Source organism: Drosophila serrata, unplaced genomic scaffold, assembly GCF_035046125.1.
Source record: "Drosophila serrata isolate PLE 108 unplaced genomic scaffold, ASM3504612v1 contig_362, whole genome shotgun sequence".
NCBI classification, from domain to species: domain Eukaryota; kingdom Metazoa; phylum Arthropoda; class Insecta; order Diptera; family Drosophilidae; genus Drosophila; species Drosophila serrata.
The window spans coordinates 2,338,553-2,359,233 of NW_028257260.1; the positions used below are offsets into that span (position 1 = coordinate 2,338,553).

At 34.9% G+C, this 20,681-nt stretch overlaps 1 protein-coding gene across 3 annotated transcripts; it reads left to right on the plus strand.

Annotated features, from left to right (window-relative positions):
- Nucleotides 1–119: 119 nt before the first annotated feature.
- On the plus strand, nucleotides 120–20,114 carry ldd (lipid droplet defective). 3 transcript variants are annotated; one of them, XM_020963005.2, is made up of 15 exons: nucleotides 120–664; nucleotides 12,082–12,504; nucleotides 12,578–12,720; nucleotides 12,774–12,857; nucleotides 12,913–13,056; nucleotides 13,146–13,205; nucleotides 13,561–13,700; nucleotides 13,763–14,772; nucleotides 14,827–14,947; nucleotides 15,012–15,202; nucleotides 15,269–15,606; nucleotides 15,670–16,328; nucleotides 16,391–17,646; nucleotides 17,704–18,409; nucleotides 18,468–20,114. In XM_020963005.2, the coding sequence occupies exons 2-15, from the start codon at nucleotides 12,203–12,205 to the stop codon at nucleotides 19,335–19,337; spliced, it is 6,024 nt and encodes a 2,007-aa protein (XP_020818664.2). In that variant the 5' UTR covers nucleotides 120–664; nucleotides 12,082–12,202; the 3' UTR covers nucleotides 19,338–20,114. The 3 variants fall into 3 exon arrangements, with proteins under 3 accessions (XP_020818664.2, XP_086695286.1, XP_020818665.2); XM_086839160.1 differs by lacking the exon at nucleotides 13,146–13,205 and having other exon boundaries at nucleotides 203–664; XM_020963006.2 differs by lacking the exon at nucleotides 120–664 and having other exon boundaries at nucleotides 12,059–12,504.
- The last annotated feature ends 567 nt before the right edge of the window (nucleotides 20,115–20,681 follow it).

Consider the following 20,681-nt stretch of genomic DNA (forward strand, 5'->3'; position numbering starts at 1 on the left):
CAAATTATGATTTCCTGATTAGCAACATGTTGCTGTTGCAACATATGTTGCCTCTGCTGCCGCCCACACATTCACAGCAACAACAACAACCTGGGAGTTGTTTAGAAGTTGGCGATCGCAGTGACGTCGACGCTGGCCGAGGCAGCGAGCGTGGAACAGCGGCTTTGGCAGCGGAATTAAATAATTTTCCGTAAGCGCGTTTAGTAAAGCTCAGTTCAATTGTGGCTAGCATTGTTGACGGACGTCTCAGTCTCTGTCTTGGCCGAAGTTTTCAATTTCAATTTCAATTTCAGTTTTTAGTTTTGGTTTCAGTTTCACTTTAAAATTCAGTTTAAGCTTCCTTAATATATATATACATTTTTTTACCTGTGCTAACTGTGCGATCAAGAGCGGAAGCTCCAAGAAAGAGAGATAGAGAGCGATCGAGATTAAGAGAGAGAGAGCATAAAGATGCAGCTACAGAAGAAGTGAAGTATATGTTTGTATGTACATATGTACGTATATATGTATGTATAGAAAGCCGCCGTGTGTGAAGTAAACAACTTTTGTGACCGAAAACCTTAAAAAAAAAAACAAGACCTCACGCAAAGCAAAGAGAGACACCAAGGGGGAAAAGAAGTACCTAGCGGCAATTGCAACAACAACAACAACAAAGCTAAGAGAGGTTAGTAAGTCACCAAGTTCTTTTGTCTTTTTGTTGCTTTATTGGCCTTTGGCAAAGTTTATTTGGTAATGCAGTTACTAGTTGCAATATCAAAAGGCTACACAGAAAATATTATTTGGGAACTTTTATGGTTTAAAAATATACTTGAAAAATTTGAACTGAAACTATGAAGATTTATCAAAGATTTTCCAAGCTAAGATTTTGAAAAATATTTTTAAATTGAAATAACAAAATCACACTCTTGTAAAAAATGTATATTAAATTTACACAATGATATATGCTTAGTTAGAAAAAATAGCATTACATTTTTAGGAGCTATTTGTTGTTGTCTAAAATATTTACACATCTTTAATAGTCACTATTTTCTTTTATTTAGATTAAAAATTTCTTGCTGGTTTTCGATACCAAAATTAATAAACAAGTATTATTTATAAAAGGTTTAAAGTTTTAAGATCCAATCGGTTTTATATATACAACATTTAAATCTATTATAAATAATTGCAATTGCAATTTATATATTTTAAAGTATATTTATTAATTTTATCTATTAACAAATTTAGTGTTCTATTACATAAAAATTTACCATATATTACAGAAATGAATTAATATATATATATATGTTCTGAAAACAAATGAAATACATATCTTCATATATCTTTAAACATAGAGAATCCAATATTTTATTAAAATATAAAAAGAAATTCGATAAGTATAAAATTAACTACAAATTGATATACAACTTTTGAAGATTATTTATTATAAACATCTCTTTACATATTGACAATATATATATTTAATCATTACTAAGTAAAATATAAATGTATATAAAATCAAATTCATTATTTAAATACTTATTTAATACATGTATTTATTTTGCGTAATTTAAAACCAATGTTTGTATTTCTTTTTTATTATTCATAAGCGTTTACGGATTGGCTTTTCTTGTGTTTTGTTTCGCTTTTCTTGGCACGTTTTTTTTGTGGGCTCATTTTTCAAAGTGGATCGTGGATTGTTTGTAGTAATGTTAACAAAAAAGGGCGGACAAAAACAAAAAAAAAACAAAAAAAAAGCCAGAGCGGAACAAAAGCAATGAACAAATTGGAAATTGGCCATACAAAATGCCTTGGCCAACAACACAAAGACTGTAAATATATATATTGTTAAAAGCCAAATGAGCAAGAAAAAAGGTGGCAATAATAGCCAATGAAAGTGAAAACCAGGGAAAAAAAATTGTTTTTAGGAAACAAAGGGAATTTTAAATACTCTAAAATTTTAAAAAATGTTTTGAACTTATATATAAACAACACAAAAAAAGAAAGCTAACTTCGAAGTATATACATATATGACTTCTGACAATCTTTGTATGCTAGGCAAATTAAATCAATATTTTTAATGTTATTTTTATGGTTAAAACAAAGTTTTTCAAATATCATAACTAAGCCAAGAATGCATTAATTTTAAATCTGATAGCTTTTCTGTGCTAGTTTTTATAAGGCTAACAAATCTGCATACTAAGTTTTAAAATTAAAAAAAAATAAATTTTTTTTTCAAATTTTGAGAAATTTAATGATGTAACCCCTTATAAAATTTTGAAAAAATTTAAAAAAATTATTTTTCTACCAAACATGGCTAAATCGATTCAGCTGTTGATGCTGATCAATAATATATATGATTTATAGGGTCGGAAATGATTCCTTTGGTGAATTGGAAGCTTGTCAGTGAAATTATAATACCCAGCAAGGGTATATTATAAATAAAGTATTCCCAATATTTTATATAACAAAAAGAAATGAAGCTAACTTCCACAAGCCGAAGTTTATATACCTTGCAGATTGAAATTCGATCACTAGGAATTAATGCAATATAAATTATTAATATTTATGTTAAAAAACAATGAAAAACCATGAAAAACAATGAAACAATGCATCATTCACCCCTATATTTTATATTTTATAGGTCTGTAATTTCCTATATTTTTTAACGATTGTTTTCTATGGCAGATATATGATATAGTAGTCCGACTGTCATAAAGTTTTACACAAAATTCTAGATCAATATATAATGGCTATATATTGAATTTGATACAAATCTGTTGAAAACTGGAAAAGTTATAATTTTGTTCTTTAAATTTTCCGATCGTTCCTATGGCAGCTATATATATATGTGTATATATATAGTCTACCGATATGCCATGCTTCGATTTATATACCAGTAAAATTATATAGAAGAATAACCCTATAGTTTCATTTAAATAGCTTAAATTTGTTTCAAAAGAAATCTCGCACATCCGTGCATATGATTCCCAACTTGTTCTAACATCCCCGGAACGAAGTGACTGCTGCCAACCATGTCTCAGATATGTGTTGTGTTACAAAAGTTGCAAGTCATTGTTTATTAGTGTTCAAAGTTAGTAACTGATCATACATACATACTTAATTATGGTCATACATACTTACTGATTATACTTAATTACTGATCATAGTTATTTACTAATCATAGTTACTTAATGTTCTTTGAAACTTACTGATCATAGTTTATTTATAAGTATAAGTATAAGTATATATAAGTATTTATTTTGTTTATTTAATTTACTGATTACATATTTTTTTGGTGACTGTTTTATCTTTAGTCTGACCCCTTTAAGTAGTGCCCTTCTTTTTTTTAGAAGAACCACTAAACTAAAGCATAAAATCTGTAATGTGCATAGCCAAGCAATTAACACGTGTGAAGTAGTATTACGGACAATTTCCGCTGGAAGGTTTTCGACATGGTCTGTTCTCAGGCATTAAAATTAAAACTAAAGTTTAAAAGTTACAAAAGTCGTGAGAACAGACTCAGGGAAATGATCGAAGGTTTGAAAATGATATATTTCTTTTCTAGCTTTCTATTTAATGTCTTTTCATTTAATTATATATTACAAATTTAATAAGTCTTACGTATTTATATTTCTCCATACATTTGAATAAAAAATATATATAAATTGGTAACAATTAGCTTTAATAAATGAACATTTTTTCTTGATTTAATTAAGTATCAATTTATTTACAAGTACAAATTATAGAAACAAATTAAGATGCCTGAATAAAATCTTAAAGCTAAATAGACTTAGAACTACAATTGCTTCGCATTTGAAAAAGTTTCGAATACTTTTGGCGCCACTGTTTAACAACAAAATGTTCCTTAATTAAACCTTTTTTTTTATTATTTCAAGCATGTTGTGTGTGTTTTTTTAGGCAGGAGAAATTAAAAAATTATAGCTTACGCTGATTTTGTGATAAATACATTTCGTTTCGGGTCTTACGTGTTCTGTAATAAATTAGGGGAACAAATACTAATATTGCTTTTGTTTCTGTGCTGTTCTGGACAGAAGAATTCTCTGTTTTTTTTTTCTTTCTATATCTTCCGTTTCCTAGTCAATGATAATCACCGGTATTACCATAAAATCTTGTAGCTTTTAGCATACCGCTTTCAAAGGCCCCCGGACGGTTATTATCAGACTGGTTATCGTGCACACACACCAGACACACACACTCACTCTTGGCGACTATTTCTTGCGACTTGACAGAGTTAATTGCATTGCAAGTTTTTTTTTCTCCTTTTTTTTTGCACATGTAAGCTGCGACCTTGGTGACTATTGCTGCTGAGCGGGCTTAAAATGCGAAAAAGCAGCAAGTAGCCATAAATAAATGAATAAATAAAGCACAACAAAAAAAAAAGAAAAAAAAAAGAATAGTAATAAAAAAATGTTGCTGTATTTCCTATGGTTTATAAATAAATAAAATATGCGACAGAATCCGCAAGCGTCTGGAAGTGTGTATAAAAATATATAGCCAAGTCTGCGACGATTCTTGCCAACTCATGCTGAGCCGATCGCTTATTGAATCGAAATCGTATACAATTCGATCCGAAGTGGAGTTATATCGAAAGTTGAAGTCCAAGTGGGACCTGAAAATGACTCAGGTCTTTTCCTAGATCATTGGAGTTTATAGTTCTTTAAAGGGAAATCGTTGTTTTTTTAAATTAAATATTTATTATAGATTATTATTATGCATTTAAAAATATATTTCATTTATTTTTAGCTGAAAATATATATGAAATATTATTATAGTTCAAGTGGGAATTGAACTTGACTCAGGTCTTTTCCTAGATCGTTGGAGTTTATAGTTTTTTAAAGAGAAATAGGGGTTTTTTTAACTGAAATATTTATTATAGATTATTATTAAGCATTTTCAAATATTTTTCATTTCTAATAGTTGAGAATATGTATGAAATATTATTATATTATTATTTAGGCATACATATTTTAAATATTTTACTAAAGCTTCCTTAAAAAGAAACCAAGTATTAGTTTTAATCTTATTATTGATCTTAAACTTGATATGTGTTTAATAATATTGTTAATATTTGATATAAATATCTAGTATGCATAATATATTTCCTTTTAATAAGTTAATAAATTTCTATATACAAAATATATTAAATATTTAATATAAACTCAATTTTCTCTCTTATTTAATATAAAAGGAACATGTAATCTTTAATTATCCATACTTTGTAATTGCTGATAATTTCTATATAACAATATTAATTTAATAATTATATATGTATCCATATTAATCTTAAAAATCCAGTATTTCTTACTAATTGATTCTTGAATGGCACCTTCTGTCATTTAACTTTAGACGTCGTATATTAAACATTATAATATGCAGTTAATGGTTGAGGCCAGCTTCTCCTATGACACTGAAACGGAGGCTAAAAATGGCTCATTGTCAGCCCCTTAAAGTTTTAGCATTGTGATTTCTTCAGGCATTAAAGTTCTCTAATGATTAAGGAAACTTAAAGGTTATTTATATTCTTATTTTTCTTAGAAATTTAAAACGCTCTGAAGGAGTCATTTCCGATCATATAAATCATATATTTTCTTGATCAGCATCAACAGGCAAATCTATCTAGCCATCTCCGGTAAAATACAAATGCAATTTAAAAAAATTTCCTTTTTTTTTTCCATTTTTTTAAAAAAAAGGAAAGGAGTTACATAGTTAAAATGATCAAAAATTTACAAAAAATTTAAATTCTTGTCATTTTCAAACTTTGATTTTTGCAAAAAATATGCATTTAAAATATCATAAAATATCGATTTAAAGAATGGACATATCTTAAGCGATTTTCGATAATCGATTTTCGAGTCGATCTGATAATAAGATTTGCAAACTGCAACTAAAAAAAAGACCTAAAAAAATCGTAGAAAATATTGTAAAATATAAATCTATACAGTTTGGATTTATTTATATATATATTTTAATTTATTTAACAAGATACATAATTTTTTAACACTTCAGAAACTTTAGAAGTTTAAAGGAATGAATGATTATATATATAAATAAATATATTTCTAGGAAATTACAACCCTATTGAGCTAACTATTGAAAGTTTACTTTTCATGGCTAGTTTATCGTATTTATTTTCTGCACTTGACAATAATATAATGCTAATTGAGTTAAAATCGCGAAAATCACTGACGTTTATCAGCACACAAGTTAAAGTAGAACACGAGATATATATTGATATATCAATCGAAATACTTTTAGACAAATTGTACTATAAATTGAGCCATCAACGAGACCCAAAATAACTCAAATTTAAAAACACGCGAATCGGAGGGGAGGGGATTTTGGAACCCAGAAAATAAAATTTAAGTGGGTATAATCATCGATGCACTATTCAGATACAGATATATCCGATTTTTTTTTAATGGTGATCAGGGGTTCTGGTTCTGGTCGGCGACAAACTAGTTTCGCCGTCGTATTTCTTTATTTATTTTAATATTGCCAGCTTAGTTAGCGAGTTTTATCTCTGTGAGTGTGTTTGAGTTTGCTATTTGATTTCGCCTTTAACGATTAAGTGAAGATTCAAGGTCAAGGTCGGCCCGAGAGCCGTGTTAGCCAACAGATCAATGATAAATCACGCCTAGAATACGCTCATGGCAAAAACTCTGTGGCGGGAGCTTTTATGTTTATGCTGATTACGTGTTTTTAGTGGGTGAGTGTTCCCTACACAGCAAGAAAATATCTATAAAATAGTAAAGATTTTTTGTACATAAAAAATAAATTAATTAACTCCAATTACATAAAGTTTACAAGTGTACAAAGCGCATCTTTTAAGACACAATTTAATTACTCACAAATAAATAGCAAAGTGTTTGTAATTGTATTTTAATTTTAATAAATATAAAGATAGCATACTAATTCATTAATTTATTTAATTGACATATATAATAAAGATAATGAAAAACCTGTTCAATTTTATAAGCAACAAAAAAAAGCGTGTAATCTAATCGCTTTTTATATGTATGTCTGAAAAGGTCTTAGAAACGAACTTTCGATTAAGAATCATTTAAGTGCCTGCTGTCTGGGGTTATTCCAGGAATACACTTGCATTTTGTTGACTAACTAAACGTGATTAAAACGAGTTTTGATATCGGCGGAGAAGGTACTATATACTATATATACTATACTACTTCGAATCCCGTTTCGCAACTGAATCAACTTGGCTGTGTATTATCGCTTGATTATAATTATCACAGAGCCAGGCGGTGGTATTAGCATTTCGCTTTTCAATTGTATTCAAAAACTATTTGCGCCTGGAAAAAAAAGAGAATAAAAACAAAAAACACCTGAACATTACATTATTTTACCTGAAGACGAGGTGTTGTACCTGTACGTGATGGGAGTCACTAATTGTTGCCGGGAATCGAAGGAATTAACACATTTGCATTTGGCCAAAAAAAATCTTCCCTGAATTTGGGTAACAGTTTGGCTTGTTTGGCTGTTTTCAGACCAACGATGTAAACAAGTCGTAAAAAAGCAAAAGAAATTGATCGTTAAAGTAGTTTAATTAAAGGTTTTTATAGTTACATATTTGTTGCAGAAAAGTACAAAGTCTTAAAGTCTTTAAGGGTTTGCTTAAAGCTTTAATTTAATTAAAGTCAACCTAAGATCTAAAAGAGTAGAAGATATTATTGGTTATAAAGAAGCTTTTAGTTAAAGCACTTAAATCAATTGTTTGTTCATATAAAAAAGAAAATAAACACAGAAAGAAATTCAGGAAGATTCAAAGAAAAGTTATATTTATTAAGATACTTTATCATTTTCGTTTTCAAGATGTATTCAATTTGTTTAAGCTTCAAAAATAATTTATATATGGCAATGATTAAAAGCCTTTTAAATTACTATAATATACTGTAATACCTTATTAGAATATTATAAAAAAATTATATATAAATAATGATTTTTTAATGTCTAGATCAAGAATTTTTATTTTAACATCTTAACAATAAATTATATTTATATATATTTGTTTATAAATAGTAATATGTTTCATGCTTAACTGTCCTTCCAACTATTTATAAATTTTGTGACTTCGATGCGTTTACTCAATCAATGCCGTTTTGCAGAATAGGAACACTGACGTTGATAAGCCGCAAATCACAAACAAATATACATATTTAGTATACTATATACAATATATAATAATATATAGTATTTGTGCATAGTTGGCATCGATTTAATTGAGCTGCGGAAAATTAGAGCGATCGGTTCACGCAACATTAGCCGGGGATCAATCAAGTATTAGATAATCTCCGATGATGATGACATTGGCGCTAGTGCAACATTATGCTATATAGAGACTTGGATTGACTAATCAGCAAATGCAGCTGAAAGTAGATTTTGGAACTGGAACTGGCTCTGGTTTTATACTAGATCTGGTTCCATATACACATATTAACTAACCAGTTGGTGATAGTAGTCGCGTCGCTTGACTAAGTTTCACTCTAAAGTAAACTATTGTTTTATATTTTTAATTCCAAATGTTATTTAAATATTTCGAATATATAATATATTATATATAAACTGGGGGAAATTACACTTTGCAAAAGGTTTCGACTTTGATTTTATACAAATTTAAACAGTAATTCTATGTAATACTTAAGGATATTGAAATGATGGAATATTTCTTTGAAAATTGCTAAATCATTTCAATCAATTTCTAGGAAAATATTAATGCATTCTCTTTAGATTTTCAAATCAAAAAATATTTAAATTTTCATTGTATTCGTGGTAGAGAATTTTTGTATTTTATTTTTATAATAAATTTCTAAAATTGTTATAAAAAAAAAATTGAAACGTTTATTGAACCATTTTCAGCAATCAAATTTTATAATAATACGCTCTCGCAACCAGAGTTGTTATTATAATAAGTAAAGTATAATCAAAATTAGAAAAAAACCTGTTTATAAACAAACCAATTATTACAATTAGTAGAACGTTTCGACTAAGCTTTGTATATAGGGTAAAACTAGGTGAAATGTTTCAGCAAAACTTCAGTCAGTGGTTCTTGGAAAATCGTTTAATAATTTTAAATTAATTAAATCATCAAATAGATATTCTTTTATTCACTTTTGGGTGAATTGGAATTTAGAAAAGTTGTTAAGTAGACCTTTTAACCTGTATCTTTGTTTTAATTCTCTTAAACTTAAGCATATCTCTTTAAGTTTATTTATTATCTTATTTTGTTGTAAAACTTTTTGGCACACCAAACTTTACAGATTATATATATATATATACATATATATTGCCTCACAACTTTAAGATTCTTTTGTCTTGGCCTCCGAGATTTTCCCATTCTGATACAAGCTATAGGGCATAGGTCAGAAAATATTCTCAGCAGTTACGTATTCTCGTTGATCGATGTCTTGTTAAAAGTTAAAAAAATAAACACTAACTCAAGAGTCTGGCTTTGAATACCAAGCAAAATCTAAATAATGAAGATGTTTACTAGAATATGATTTGCAACTGGCTTCCATGGGCCTTAAACATAACTAATCATAAGTCATAGCACCAAACAATAAAAAGTGAGGCCGCTCATCTTCCATCTAAACAGTGTAAATGCCATAAAGATCGTTAAGCATCTCAACCTTGGCAAATTTTCAGCTCCTGAACAACTTTACGAGGGGCCTAAACCTTCAGGGGAAAATGTCAAAGATACATCTCAAGACTTCAACAATTGTTAGCTAAAATCAATAACATATTAATCAGTTTTTAAGGATAATTATAGTAAACACTTAGTAACTAGCAGTTAGTCATACATATTTGCTACTTTAACTCGACCGATGAACTGTCACTATAAGTGCTGCTGATCGGCTGACTCAGAAAATCGGGTAAATAATTCAATTTAAGTGGCAAAACACTCTTTTTAAAATAATTATCATTAAGTGGCTCTTCAGCCATCACCGGGAAGCGTTTTTCTGCCAAGGCGAGCCGCTAAACAAAATGAATTAGCAATGCGACAAGCGTAACAAAGTCGGGCAGACAGGGGTTAATTATGTTGGGGAAGCGAAATCCTATGTGATTAACACCTGTTTCACTTTTCCGCCGGCAAAATGGGAGAGAGAAAATATCACAGATTGTCATAGTTAGTTAGCTAGATTTCCATATTTATGGCAACGGGATAAAGATCTTACTTGTTCGGATAGAAATTATTTCTAGAGTTTTGCGAATAATGGTATTTAAAAGTGTTTGTTGGGAAATAGTTTTCAAAAATGTTGCTACTTTAGGCAAAATAAATCGATACATTGATACTGTACTGTATTGTAGTGTAATTTTAAGAGGGAGTGAATATAAATAATAATAGGTATTTTTGATCAGCATGAAAAGCAACCTCCCGCAGAAAAAAGATGCTTTTAAAAATATTAATTTTTTTTTTAAAAAGGGGAAAGGGGTTATATCGTTAAAATTTTCAAAAATTTTAAACAAATTTAATTTTTTAAATTTGAGTAAATGAAGTATGCAGATTTTTTAACCACATGAAAATAAATTGAAATTAATGCATTTTTGGCTTAGCTAAGGATTTTGTAATCGTTGAAACTCAATATAAATAAAAAAAAATTACGTATACGTAATATTACACCAACCATCACAGAATATCACGTATACGTACCATTGCCCTTCAGAATCCGGATAATCTTTACATTAATTATCTTAAAATAGTTTTACTTTCAGTGATTTATGTTGTAACTGGGATATAGTTTCATTTTTACCGCAACACCGTTAAAATTGTCAAAAATCGTGAAAAATTTTATTTTTAAATTGAGTATGCAGACTTATAAACCAAAAAAACTAACATAGGAAAGATTTTCGAATTAAAAATAATGCTTTTTTGGCTAAGTTATAGATATCTTACATTTTGAAACTCAATATAAATAAAAAAAAATTACGTATACGTAATATCACCCCTAACCAACATGGAATATCACGTATACGTACCATTGCCCTTCAGAATCCGGATAATCTTTTCATTAATTATCTTAAAATAGTCTAACTTTCAGTAATTTAATTTCTAACAGGGATATAGTTTTATTAATACCGTTTAAGGAGATTATACTTTCATTTATAATTTTTACACCCTTGAAGACGATTATAGTTTCAGTCGGAGGTTTACAAATTACTAATGGAATCATTTTCGACCCTATAAATCATATATTTTCTTGATCAGAATTAATAGAGGAATCTTTCTAGCCATCTTTTGCAGAAAATACAAAAAATTCAAAATTTTTCAATTTTTTTCAAAAAAAGGAAAGGGGTTACATCGTTAAACTTGTCAAAATTTGACATTTAAAATTGAATTTTAATTTAAATTTTAAATTGAGTACGCAGATTTATTAACCTAATTAAAACTAACATGGGAAAGCTTTCCGAATTAAAATTAAAGCTTTTATGGCTTAGTTATGTTTTTTTTTTAAACTTTGGTTTCTTGAAAAAATTTACATATGATAATATTAATAAATATTGATTCTAGCGTAGTTATAATCGATTTCCCAGATGAACCTATATTCAATTGCAAACTTCAAGGGTATATAAACTTCGGTATACTTAAGTTAATTGCCTTTCTTGTTTCAATATATTTTTGGTTGATTTTCGAATATACCGATTTTGATGAATGTGATATTTTTATATTTAAATAAATAAATAAAAAAGAATAATAAATAAATAAAAAAATATTGAAAATATTAAAAATGTATTTAACATATATATATTTTCAATATTTTTTATACATTTTTGTTTAATTTTTCGATAATATTGATATTTAATGATAAGTATCATATTTTTGATAGCATACAACGTTAATATATCAATATTTTTGATATGATATTGATCGCAATATATTTATCTATATATCACAATTTATCTCTGAATATATGTACATATGCATCCCTAGCTCTTAGTATAACTAATTATTATAAAAATTGACATTCCGAATATTAAAACCCCAAAAAAATATGTGAACTCCCTACACATAAATATTCTTAAAAAAAATCATTAAAAAAATAAACTATACTTCTTATTCCCGCATTTTAGCGGACTAAGATGCCCGAGTGATCGTGCCATCTCAGCCAGCGATCAGAACAGATTTTGTGGACAGGAAGGAGGAGCAGGAGGAGCAGGAGCAGGAGGAGCAGGAGCAGGTGCACCGAAAGCCATGGGAATGCATGTGAATGGACGCGAGGTGCGAGAGCTGCTGCGCAAGGATCTGATAGTTCGATGGCGCCAAAAGGTGCTCAGCCTGATCCTGCTGGCCTGGCCAGTGATGATCTTCATGCTGCTCTATCTCATCCGGCTGAAGTATGGCTCGGAGGAGGTGCAAGCCTGCCAGTATCCAACACGATTGCTGCCCACCAAAAACCAGGTGGTGCCCGCTGCCTTCTCCTACATTTGCAGCATTGAGAATCGATGCCAGAAGGCGCAACCCTACGAGGAGTACTCCCGATGGAAGGAGGCACCGTAAGAGAAGCTTTATTACCTTCTTTCTTTATAAAATAATAAAATTTAATATAATTTTCTTGATTTTCCTTAGACTCCACTCTGTGATCGATGTGGTTAATGCCTTTGTGACCGACGAGCGACTGCACAAAGCTGTGGTGGAGTTGGCCGACAAGGCCAACTTTGTCTCGGCCATAACCACGCTGATAACCAGCGATCGACTGGACATCATAAGAAGTAAGTAAAGTCTCTAATATTTGATATATTTAATATCCTTGTCTCCTTACCAGGTAACATTAGTGAAATTATTTCCCTGGTGCCGGAAATCGAGCGACGCATGAACTATAGTTTCGATATCAAGCACTTGTTTTCAAGTAAGTTAAACTTACTCCTTTGAATCTTTCAATAACTTAAACTTATTTAAAACAGATCGCGAGACCTTTGTTAAGCTGGGCGTTCTGCTGTGCGGTCATCCCTTTCCTAACACGGATACCATTCCCTTAATTAATGAGATTTTGGAATCGGAGGATTTTAGTGAAGCTGACAAAGATGTGGAACTTGAGGCCATGCCAAGTGAGTAGTAATAAGAAGAAGGCCAAGAGGTGGTCATGTCCTTAATTTTGATTCTAAATGCAAATCAAAAAACCTTGCTCTGCCTCCAGGCCGCCATCGTAGTCGTCGTCATGTAACCGATAATAATCTTCCCCTGGACTGGAGGCCAAGTGAGCATCAGAGTTCTTTATAAACTAACAATTTAGATCTTTATTTATTTATGTATATAAAGTTAACAAATAGTTTTAAACTAAAAGCTAACTAATGGCTAAGAGTCCTAGGCCTTTATCCCGCTGGTTGTGAAGGATCATTCAGATATATTTATAGCAAATCATTTAAAATTAAAGCTTTAAAGGCCAGCCCTAAAATGCTTTCATATAACAAGTTTCTGAAGGATATATTCTTTTAAGATATTTTTCCTTGGTGTTATGACCTTGCTACATCTTTATTTTCCTCCCTAATTGTTCCTTAAATTCCTTTGTTTTAATTTCTAACTATTATTATAATTTCCTTCTTATTTCCCAGCCAAATACTGTAAGCAGCTCTATAGAGATGTGACATCCACAAACCAAGGTAAACTCACCTGGAACACCATTAAGCCAATCATTCAGGGAAAGATTCTGTATTACCCCGATAATGAAATCACCAAAAATGTGGTCAAGTTTGTGAGTTACCAGAACTCGGCCTAAAAAACCTTCATTAATCAGACTTTTCTCATTTTCCCCAGAGTAATGCCACCTTTGAGGAGCTAAACAATATGAAGGAACTCTCTCGTGCCGCAGCCACGATCCTAACCAAACTTCACACGAATTCCACCTTTCAGGAAGCCTTTGAAAGTCTCCTAAAGTTGGCCCGATCGCCGCTGGTCAAAAGCCTGGTGGGCGATGATTTTGATATAGGGGAAATCGAACGAGTATTCGAATATATTCGCACAAATCAATTAATACATGATATCCTAAATACTGTGGCTGATCTCATGGATTGTGTGTCGGCGGATCGCTTTGAGGCTGTGGATACACTGGAGGCCTTGCAGAGGAGGGCCTATGAGCTGAATCAAAATAAAATGTTTCTGGCTGCTCTCAATCTGGAGGATGTGGGTCTCAAGCAATCCTCATATCGCCTGCACATGGACACGGACAATACGCAACCGACTTTCGAGAATCGGAATCGATTCTGGTTCCCCGGACCCGCTGACAGCATGATAATGGATCTCAAATATCATCGAGGATTTGTTCAGCTGAAGCAAATGGTGGATTTGGGTATCATCAAGGCCAAGCGGGATGAGGCTGGTTTCTTGCCAGAGCCGGAGGAGGATAATGACAAAAACTCTTCAGCATTATTTAGCATCAAAACTATCAATTCCGATGACGATGATGATGATGATGAGGATGATGATGCTTTCGACGATGAAGATGACTTTTTTAATAAGGATATCAAAACAAACAAGACTTTGCCAGACCCCGAAGATGAGACCACTCTGAGACCTGAGTCAGAAGATGAAAAGGAGAGTGTGACCACCACGGAGCAGATTATGACTACAGATCAACCCAATTTAAGTGAACAACCTGATTTACTTCTGCTCAAGGATCAGGATGTACTGAAGCGTACAAAGCGACAAGGATTCTTGGACTTATTGGGAGGTCTTGGTGGAGCTAAGGATAAGAAGGAGAAATTCCAAGTGGACGATATGCAGTTCTATACCAAACAGTTTCCTTATCCCGCCTTCCTCAATGATGTGTAAGTGTTAAGGGTAGTGTTTGGATTTTTAAAATTAACATTTTCTATTTGCAGTTTTAAGCGTGGTTTATATTTGGCCCAAGGTGTCCAGGTGGCCTATCTCCTGGGTCTTGTTGTAGCCGTGGCTCTTTGTGTAAGGGAACGCATCTGGATGAGGGAGAGTCGTAATAGCATGGTGAGTCTTGAAAGGATTTGCAAAGGAGCTTTCTTTAATCCTTATTTATTTCCCTCTTTAAAAGCTAATGCGTTCCATGGGTCTTAAGGCTCATTCCGAGCTAGTGGCCTGGGCCTTGATGAGTTTAATGGAACTGTGCGTGATCTTTATGCTAATTAGCGCTGTTTTGTACAGTGGCGGTATCTTGGCATATACCAATTGGTTTTTTATGATGTTCTATTGTCTGACCTTTGGCATCTGTTTGATCTCATTCTGGTGAGTTATACTCTTAATCTTTCTAAATAATAAATAAAGACTTAGTTTCTTTTCTTTCCCTACCAGTTACATGTGTTCCAACTTCTTTAACTCGGCCAATATTGGAGCTGTGGCCACGGCTCTGCTGTTCTTCATCACTTTGTGTCCTTTTATCCTAGTCCTGATGTTTGATGCCAAGTTGAGTGTATTTGAGAGCTTCTTAATTGATTTATCCTTTACGACGGCCTTTGCCAAGGGCTTTGGTGAGATAATGCGTATGGAGTTGCAACAGGAGGGCCTCACCTTGAGTCACCTCTTTGCCACGGGTCCTGCCAGGAGCGAATGTGCCATGGCCTTTCTCATGTTCCTCTTGGATTTCCTTCTGTATGCGGTTATAGGTTTAGCCTATCAGCGGTACAAGAAGAGTGAGTGTAATCATGATATCCAACTAGATTACTTCTAAACCCAATTTAAACTTTGTTTTCCAGCTAACTACAGCTTTGTGAAGGTGGCTCGCTCTCAGCTGGATGACAAACTGGGTGCCTCCATGGCCAATGTGAACAAGTTGTATGGCAGCAAGTTGGCTGTGTCCAATCTTACCCTGGATTTTCCCCGAAACCAAGTCAGCTGTCTCTTAGGACGTAATGGTGCTGGCAAGAGCACTTTGATCAAGTTGCTCACTGGTCAGATCCGGCAAAGTAGCGGCAAGGTTTTGCTAGCCGGTGAACATCAGGTGGGAGTCTGCTGGCAGGATAATATCCTTATACCCACTCTCACCGCTCGAGAGCATCTGCATCTATATGCTCAAATTAAGATGTCAGCGGAGAGAGAGGAGATTGCTGATGCAGATGAGATCCGTGCAGAGGTGGCACGCACCTTGCAGAGCCTGAACTTTGGCAAACACGAATCCTATGCCGCGTGGCAACTATCCGGTGGATACCAGAGACGCCTCTGTGTGGCCATTGCCTTTATAGCCTCACCTAGTGTGGTAATTCTGGATGAACCCTGCAATGGAGTAGATGCCAAGGCACGAAAGGATATTTGGCAGCTAATTGAGCGTCTGCGACAAGGACGAGCGGTGATCTTTGCCACACACTTTCTGGATGAGGCAAAGTATCTCAGTGACTCGCTGGTTATCATGCGCAATGTAAGTTATATCTTTTATTCTATTAAGTAAATTATATTTAATTTATTTTTGTAATAATCCAGGGCAGCATTGTGGCCCAGCATAGTCGGGACTCTTTACAACAACTCTGCACTGCCACATATAGCATTAGTGTGCGCTGTGTGGATGCCACCACCTTGAGTCACATTGTTCAACAGGCCCAGCAGCTTCTCCCTCAGAGTCAGGTGCTCCATTTGGGTGCCGGTGATCATCCGCATAGTGTGACTATACAGGCCAGCTATGAGGAGCATTTGACACCCGGAGCCTTGGAGTTCCTGGAGTTGCTGCAATCGCAGGAGGTCGTTGGAGCTGTGACCGATGTGGAACTGGCCAGCAGCAATAGTTTGGAGCAGGAGTTTGAGCAACTGAACAGGAAGAACGGAGGCGAGGAGGTGAGACGAGTGAGAAGCGAAGGAGTAACCACACCTGCGGAGTCTGTAACCACACAAGAGCCACCCTCCAGTTGCACTCAGTTTGGACTCCTGATGAGCAAGAGGATTAAGCATTTATCCCGTAACTATCGCCTGCTCCTGTATGTCCTGTTGCTACCCGCTCTCTTTGAGCTCTGCGCCATGTGGTTTGTGAGTTATCGTTTGGAGGATGACTTTGACACAGTCCTGCCTTTGAGTAGATCTCTTTACCCGAAGTCAACGCAATTCTGGTCCCAGGAGCAGGCCACACGCTTCACCGAGCAACTACAACTTCATCTCAAGACCAGCTGTGAGGATTTGGGAGAGTGCCGAGAGTTTACCAGCTCGGAGGAGCCTTACAATTGGATTCTCAAGACCCATGAAAAGTATCGGGAGAAAAGATATGGTGGCTATAGCTTGAATGGCTCTGGAGCCACTGTGTGGTACAATAACAAAGGCTATCATGCCATGATGGCCTGGCTGAATGATCTCAACTCGGATTTGCTACGAACCACACTCAATGACTCGGAATACAGCTTACTGACCCTCAATGAACCCTGGAAACTGGGCTTTGCCGAGCTAAGCACCAGCTCTATACTCCGGCAGGCCGGTGACTCTTGTTTTGTGTTTATTCTACTGATTGCCTTTGGCTTGGTCGTGGCTGCCGGATCCGTGTACCTGGTCAATGAGCGCGAGAATGGAGAGAAACTGCAGCAGAGGTTGTGTGGTGTCAGTGCTGTGACCTATTGGCTGGTGGCCTTTGTCTGGGATTATCTGGTCATGGTAATGGCCTTGGTCGTGTGCCTAGCTGTGGTTTTACTATTTGGAATGCCCGTATTTGTGGATCGACAGCAATTGGTGGGCATTGTCGGTCTGTCCTTAGCTTTCAGGTGAGTACTCCTGGCTTTAATCTTTAACGAAAGTATATTTAAATCTTTATCTTATAGCTTCGCCTGTGTTCCCGCCGTGCATGTGGCTGAGAAACTATTCAGCGACTCGAGCATTGCCATTGTGACCATTTTCTGTGCCAATTTGATCATCCCTCTGGTCACCATGGGCATCATTCTCATCCTGGGCGTGGTGGGTGATGGTCCAGCTTGGGATAATTGGCGTCATGCTCTGAACCAGATCTTCCTCATCTTTCCGCAACATGCTCTGGGCGATGGTCTTTTGGAATTGTGCAAGAACTATATGGTGGCCCTGGTCTTCCGGCGCTATGACATTGATTCGTATAAGCATCCATTGGCCAGTGATCTCCTTGCTCGTCACTTCACGGGTCTTGTGCTCGTGGGTGTGATCTTCCTGATCCTTAATGTGCTCATTGAATGGCACTTGCTCCGCCGGCTGTGGCAGCGTGTGGAGCGATTGCTTGACTGTCACTACCGCCAGGAGCTGGATAAATTGGGTCAACTTAAGTTGGTTAATATACAGAGTATCTTCAAGAGCTGCGTGGCTGCCGGTGAGGCTGTGCGAGCGGAAAATCTTTGGCTGGCTTACAGCCGAGGCAGGTATGCAGTCCGCCAGGTGCACTTTAGTGTCCAGCGTGGTGAGTGCTTTGGTTTGCTGGGCAAAAATGGAGCTGGGAAGTCCACAATATTCAAGCTGCTGACGGGTCAGTTGCAACCGAATGTGGGGCACATATACTTTGAGCAGGTGAGTCTTCTTTCTATTACTTTAATTTAATAAACTAAAAACCTGTATCTTCCCTCAGCCGGGTGTCTCCTACTGTCCGCAGAGTAATCCTCTGGATCCTTTGCTTACAGTCAGCGAATGTATACGATTTTATGGCCGCCTGCGTGGTATTCGAGAGGTAGATCAGTTCCTGGAACGTATGCTGGATACCTACGAGCTGCGTCCTTACAAGGAGGTGAAAGTGCGCAATCTCAGTGGCGGCAACAGGCGGAAGCTAACCGTGGCCGTCACCTGCTGTGGCACCACACCCACTGTCCTGCTGGATGAACCCACCAGTGACATGGATCCTGTAACCCGTGATTTGGTCTATGCCACCATTGAGAAACTGCTCCTAGATCGTCGTGCCGTGGTGCTCACCTCACATTCTGTGTCAGAGATTGAGCATCTTTGCCAGCGGGTTGCAGTGCTCCGAAATGGTCAGGTGATTGCCAGTGATACACCCGAGAGGCTGAAGGCCGAGCATGGTGGCTATTATGCGGTGAGCTGCTTCTGTGGTCCCGCTCAACAGGCTCTGCTGGCCAGGAGTCTGGGTCAGAGACTTTCGGGTATAAGAGACCTCCAGCACTATGGACACAGTCTCCGCTTCCTGGTGAGGATTAGGGCACCGGGTAGCCCGGTCTCTCCAGAACAGCCACTCCTTTCCGAGCTCTTTGTGATTCTGCGGGATCTGTGCCTGGATGTGGGACGCTTCTCGCTCAGTCGTTGCCGTTTCGAGACCGTTTTCGAGAGAATCCTTGACAGCTGTGAGGCGAATGGAGCTCCGGCGAATGGAGTGAATGGAAAGCTTCATCAGGAAGTGGGACAGGATCTGCCGGCAAAATCACCTGCGGTTAGCGGCTCCCTGGAAACGGGTTACGTTCACTGTGCCTACGAGGAGACGAGAACCTAAAGGAGAACAATCCTCAAAACCCTTTCCAGTTTCCAAAGAACTTTCTTCTCTTTTTTCATTTCCCGAAATTGTATATTTTGAAAATGTCAACACACGACACAAGGGTTAAAGGAATATTAAGGATCTATATATATTTTTGCCTGTACATTAAGTAGTATTTGATTTTGGGTCGTTGGATTAGTTGCGAATATATCTTTAAATAGCAAATGGACTTCGGATCAGGATGGACAGAATTTTAAAATAAGATTAGCTTTGACTTTGAGAGGAAATATTAGCTGGAATTTTAAAAAAATTATAGTTTTAGATCAGAGTTTAAATAAGATTTTATTAAAAATATGAAAGTTAACTCGAAAAGCCAAAGGCTCTTGAAAAAAAACCCCTCTTCCAAATCGAATTCCATTTTAAACATATATTTTTTTACTATATATAATAGTTAGGAAAGTTGTTTATATGTGATAAGATCGGTTTTGGCTGCCAAGTCCAACTCCAGGGTCGATCCAGTGATATATGTAAGTTCTGGGTGTTCTGTGTCTTTTTTTTCTTAGACAGTAAGAGTTGTAACTCCTTCCCTTCCACACCGACAAACCCCTCAATAGCTTTAATATATAATTTTGTACTGTACTGTACTGAGTGTGTGTATGAAATTCAGGACCAAACCTAGCTGTAAATATATATATAATATCTGTGTATGCGCAGGCCATGATCCTTATAGGATCAGGCACAAATTTTGTATGTATATTTCAATTTGATAATAAATAAAATTTAATATAAATGAAATATTTGAATAGAAAATTATTTTATTTTTAAGGAGAATGTAAAAAACTGTTTAAAAAGCATCACAAATTTAAATATTGAGAAACCTTTGCTTTTTTTAAAGCTTTTACCATAAAAAATAGACTTAAATTTCCAACAAAATCAAAACCCAAATTTGATTGTTAAATAATGTGCTTAAAAAGTGCGGTGAAAGCTGCATTAAGCGACTAAATCAGCTTATTGGCCAGATGCAATTATTAAATTATAAACGACAGAGAGAGAGAGAGAAAAACTGAATCTCCGCCGTATTTAATTAAGCTCTTTGAAATGGCAGCCGGAAGTGAAGCGAAAAAAAAAAATTGTGCACAGAGAGCCGGGTCAAAAGCCAAAAAGTAATTAAGCCAAAATGGTGTAACATTAACTAAAACGTGACACCACCATTCTCGTTATCAGCGCTTGGCACTTTAAAGCCTTTCAAGTATATTTTTTTTAGGATTCCTTTTTTTTTTTTTGTTTTTACGTTTTTGCTTCTATTTCGAACAGGGAAAAGCTGAAAAGATTCGCTCTTGACTAAAGTGCTTTTAAAAATTT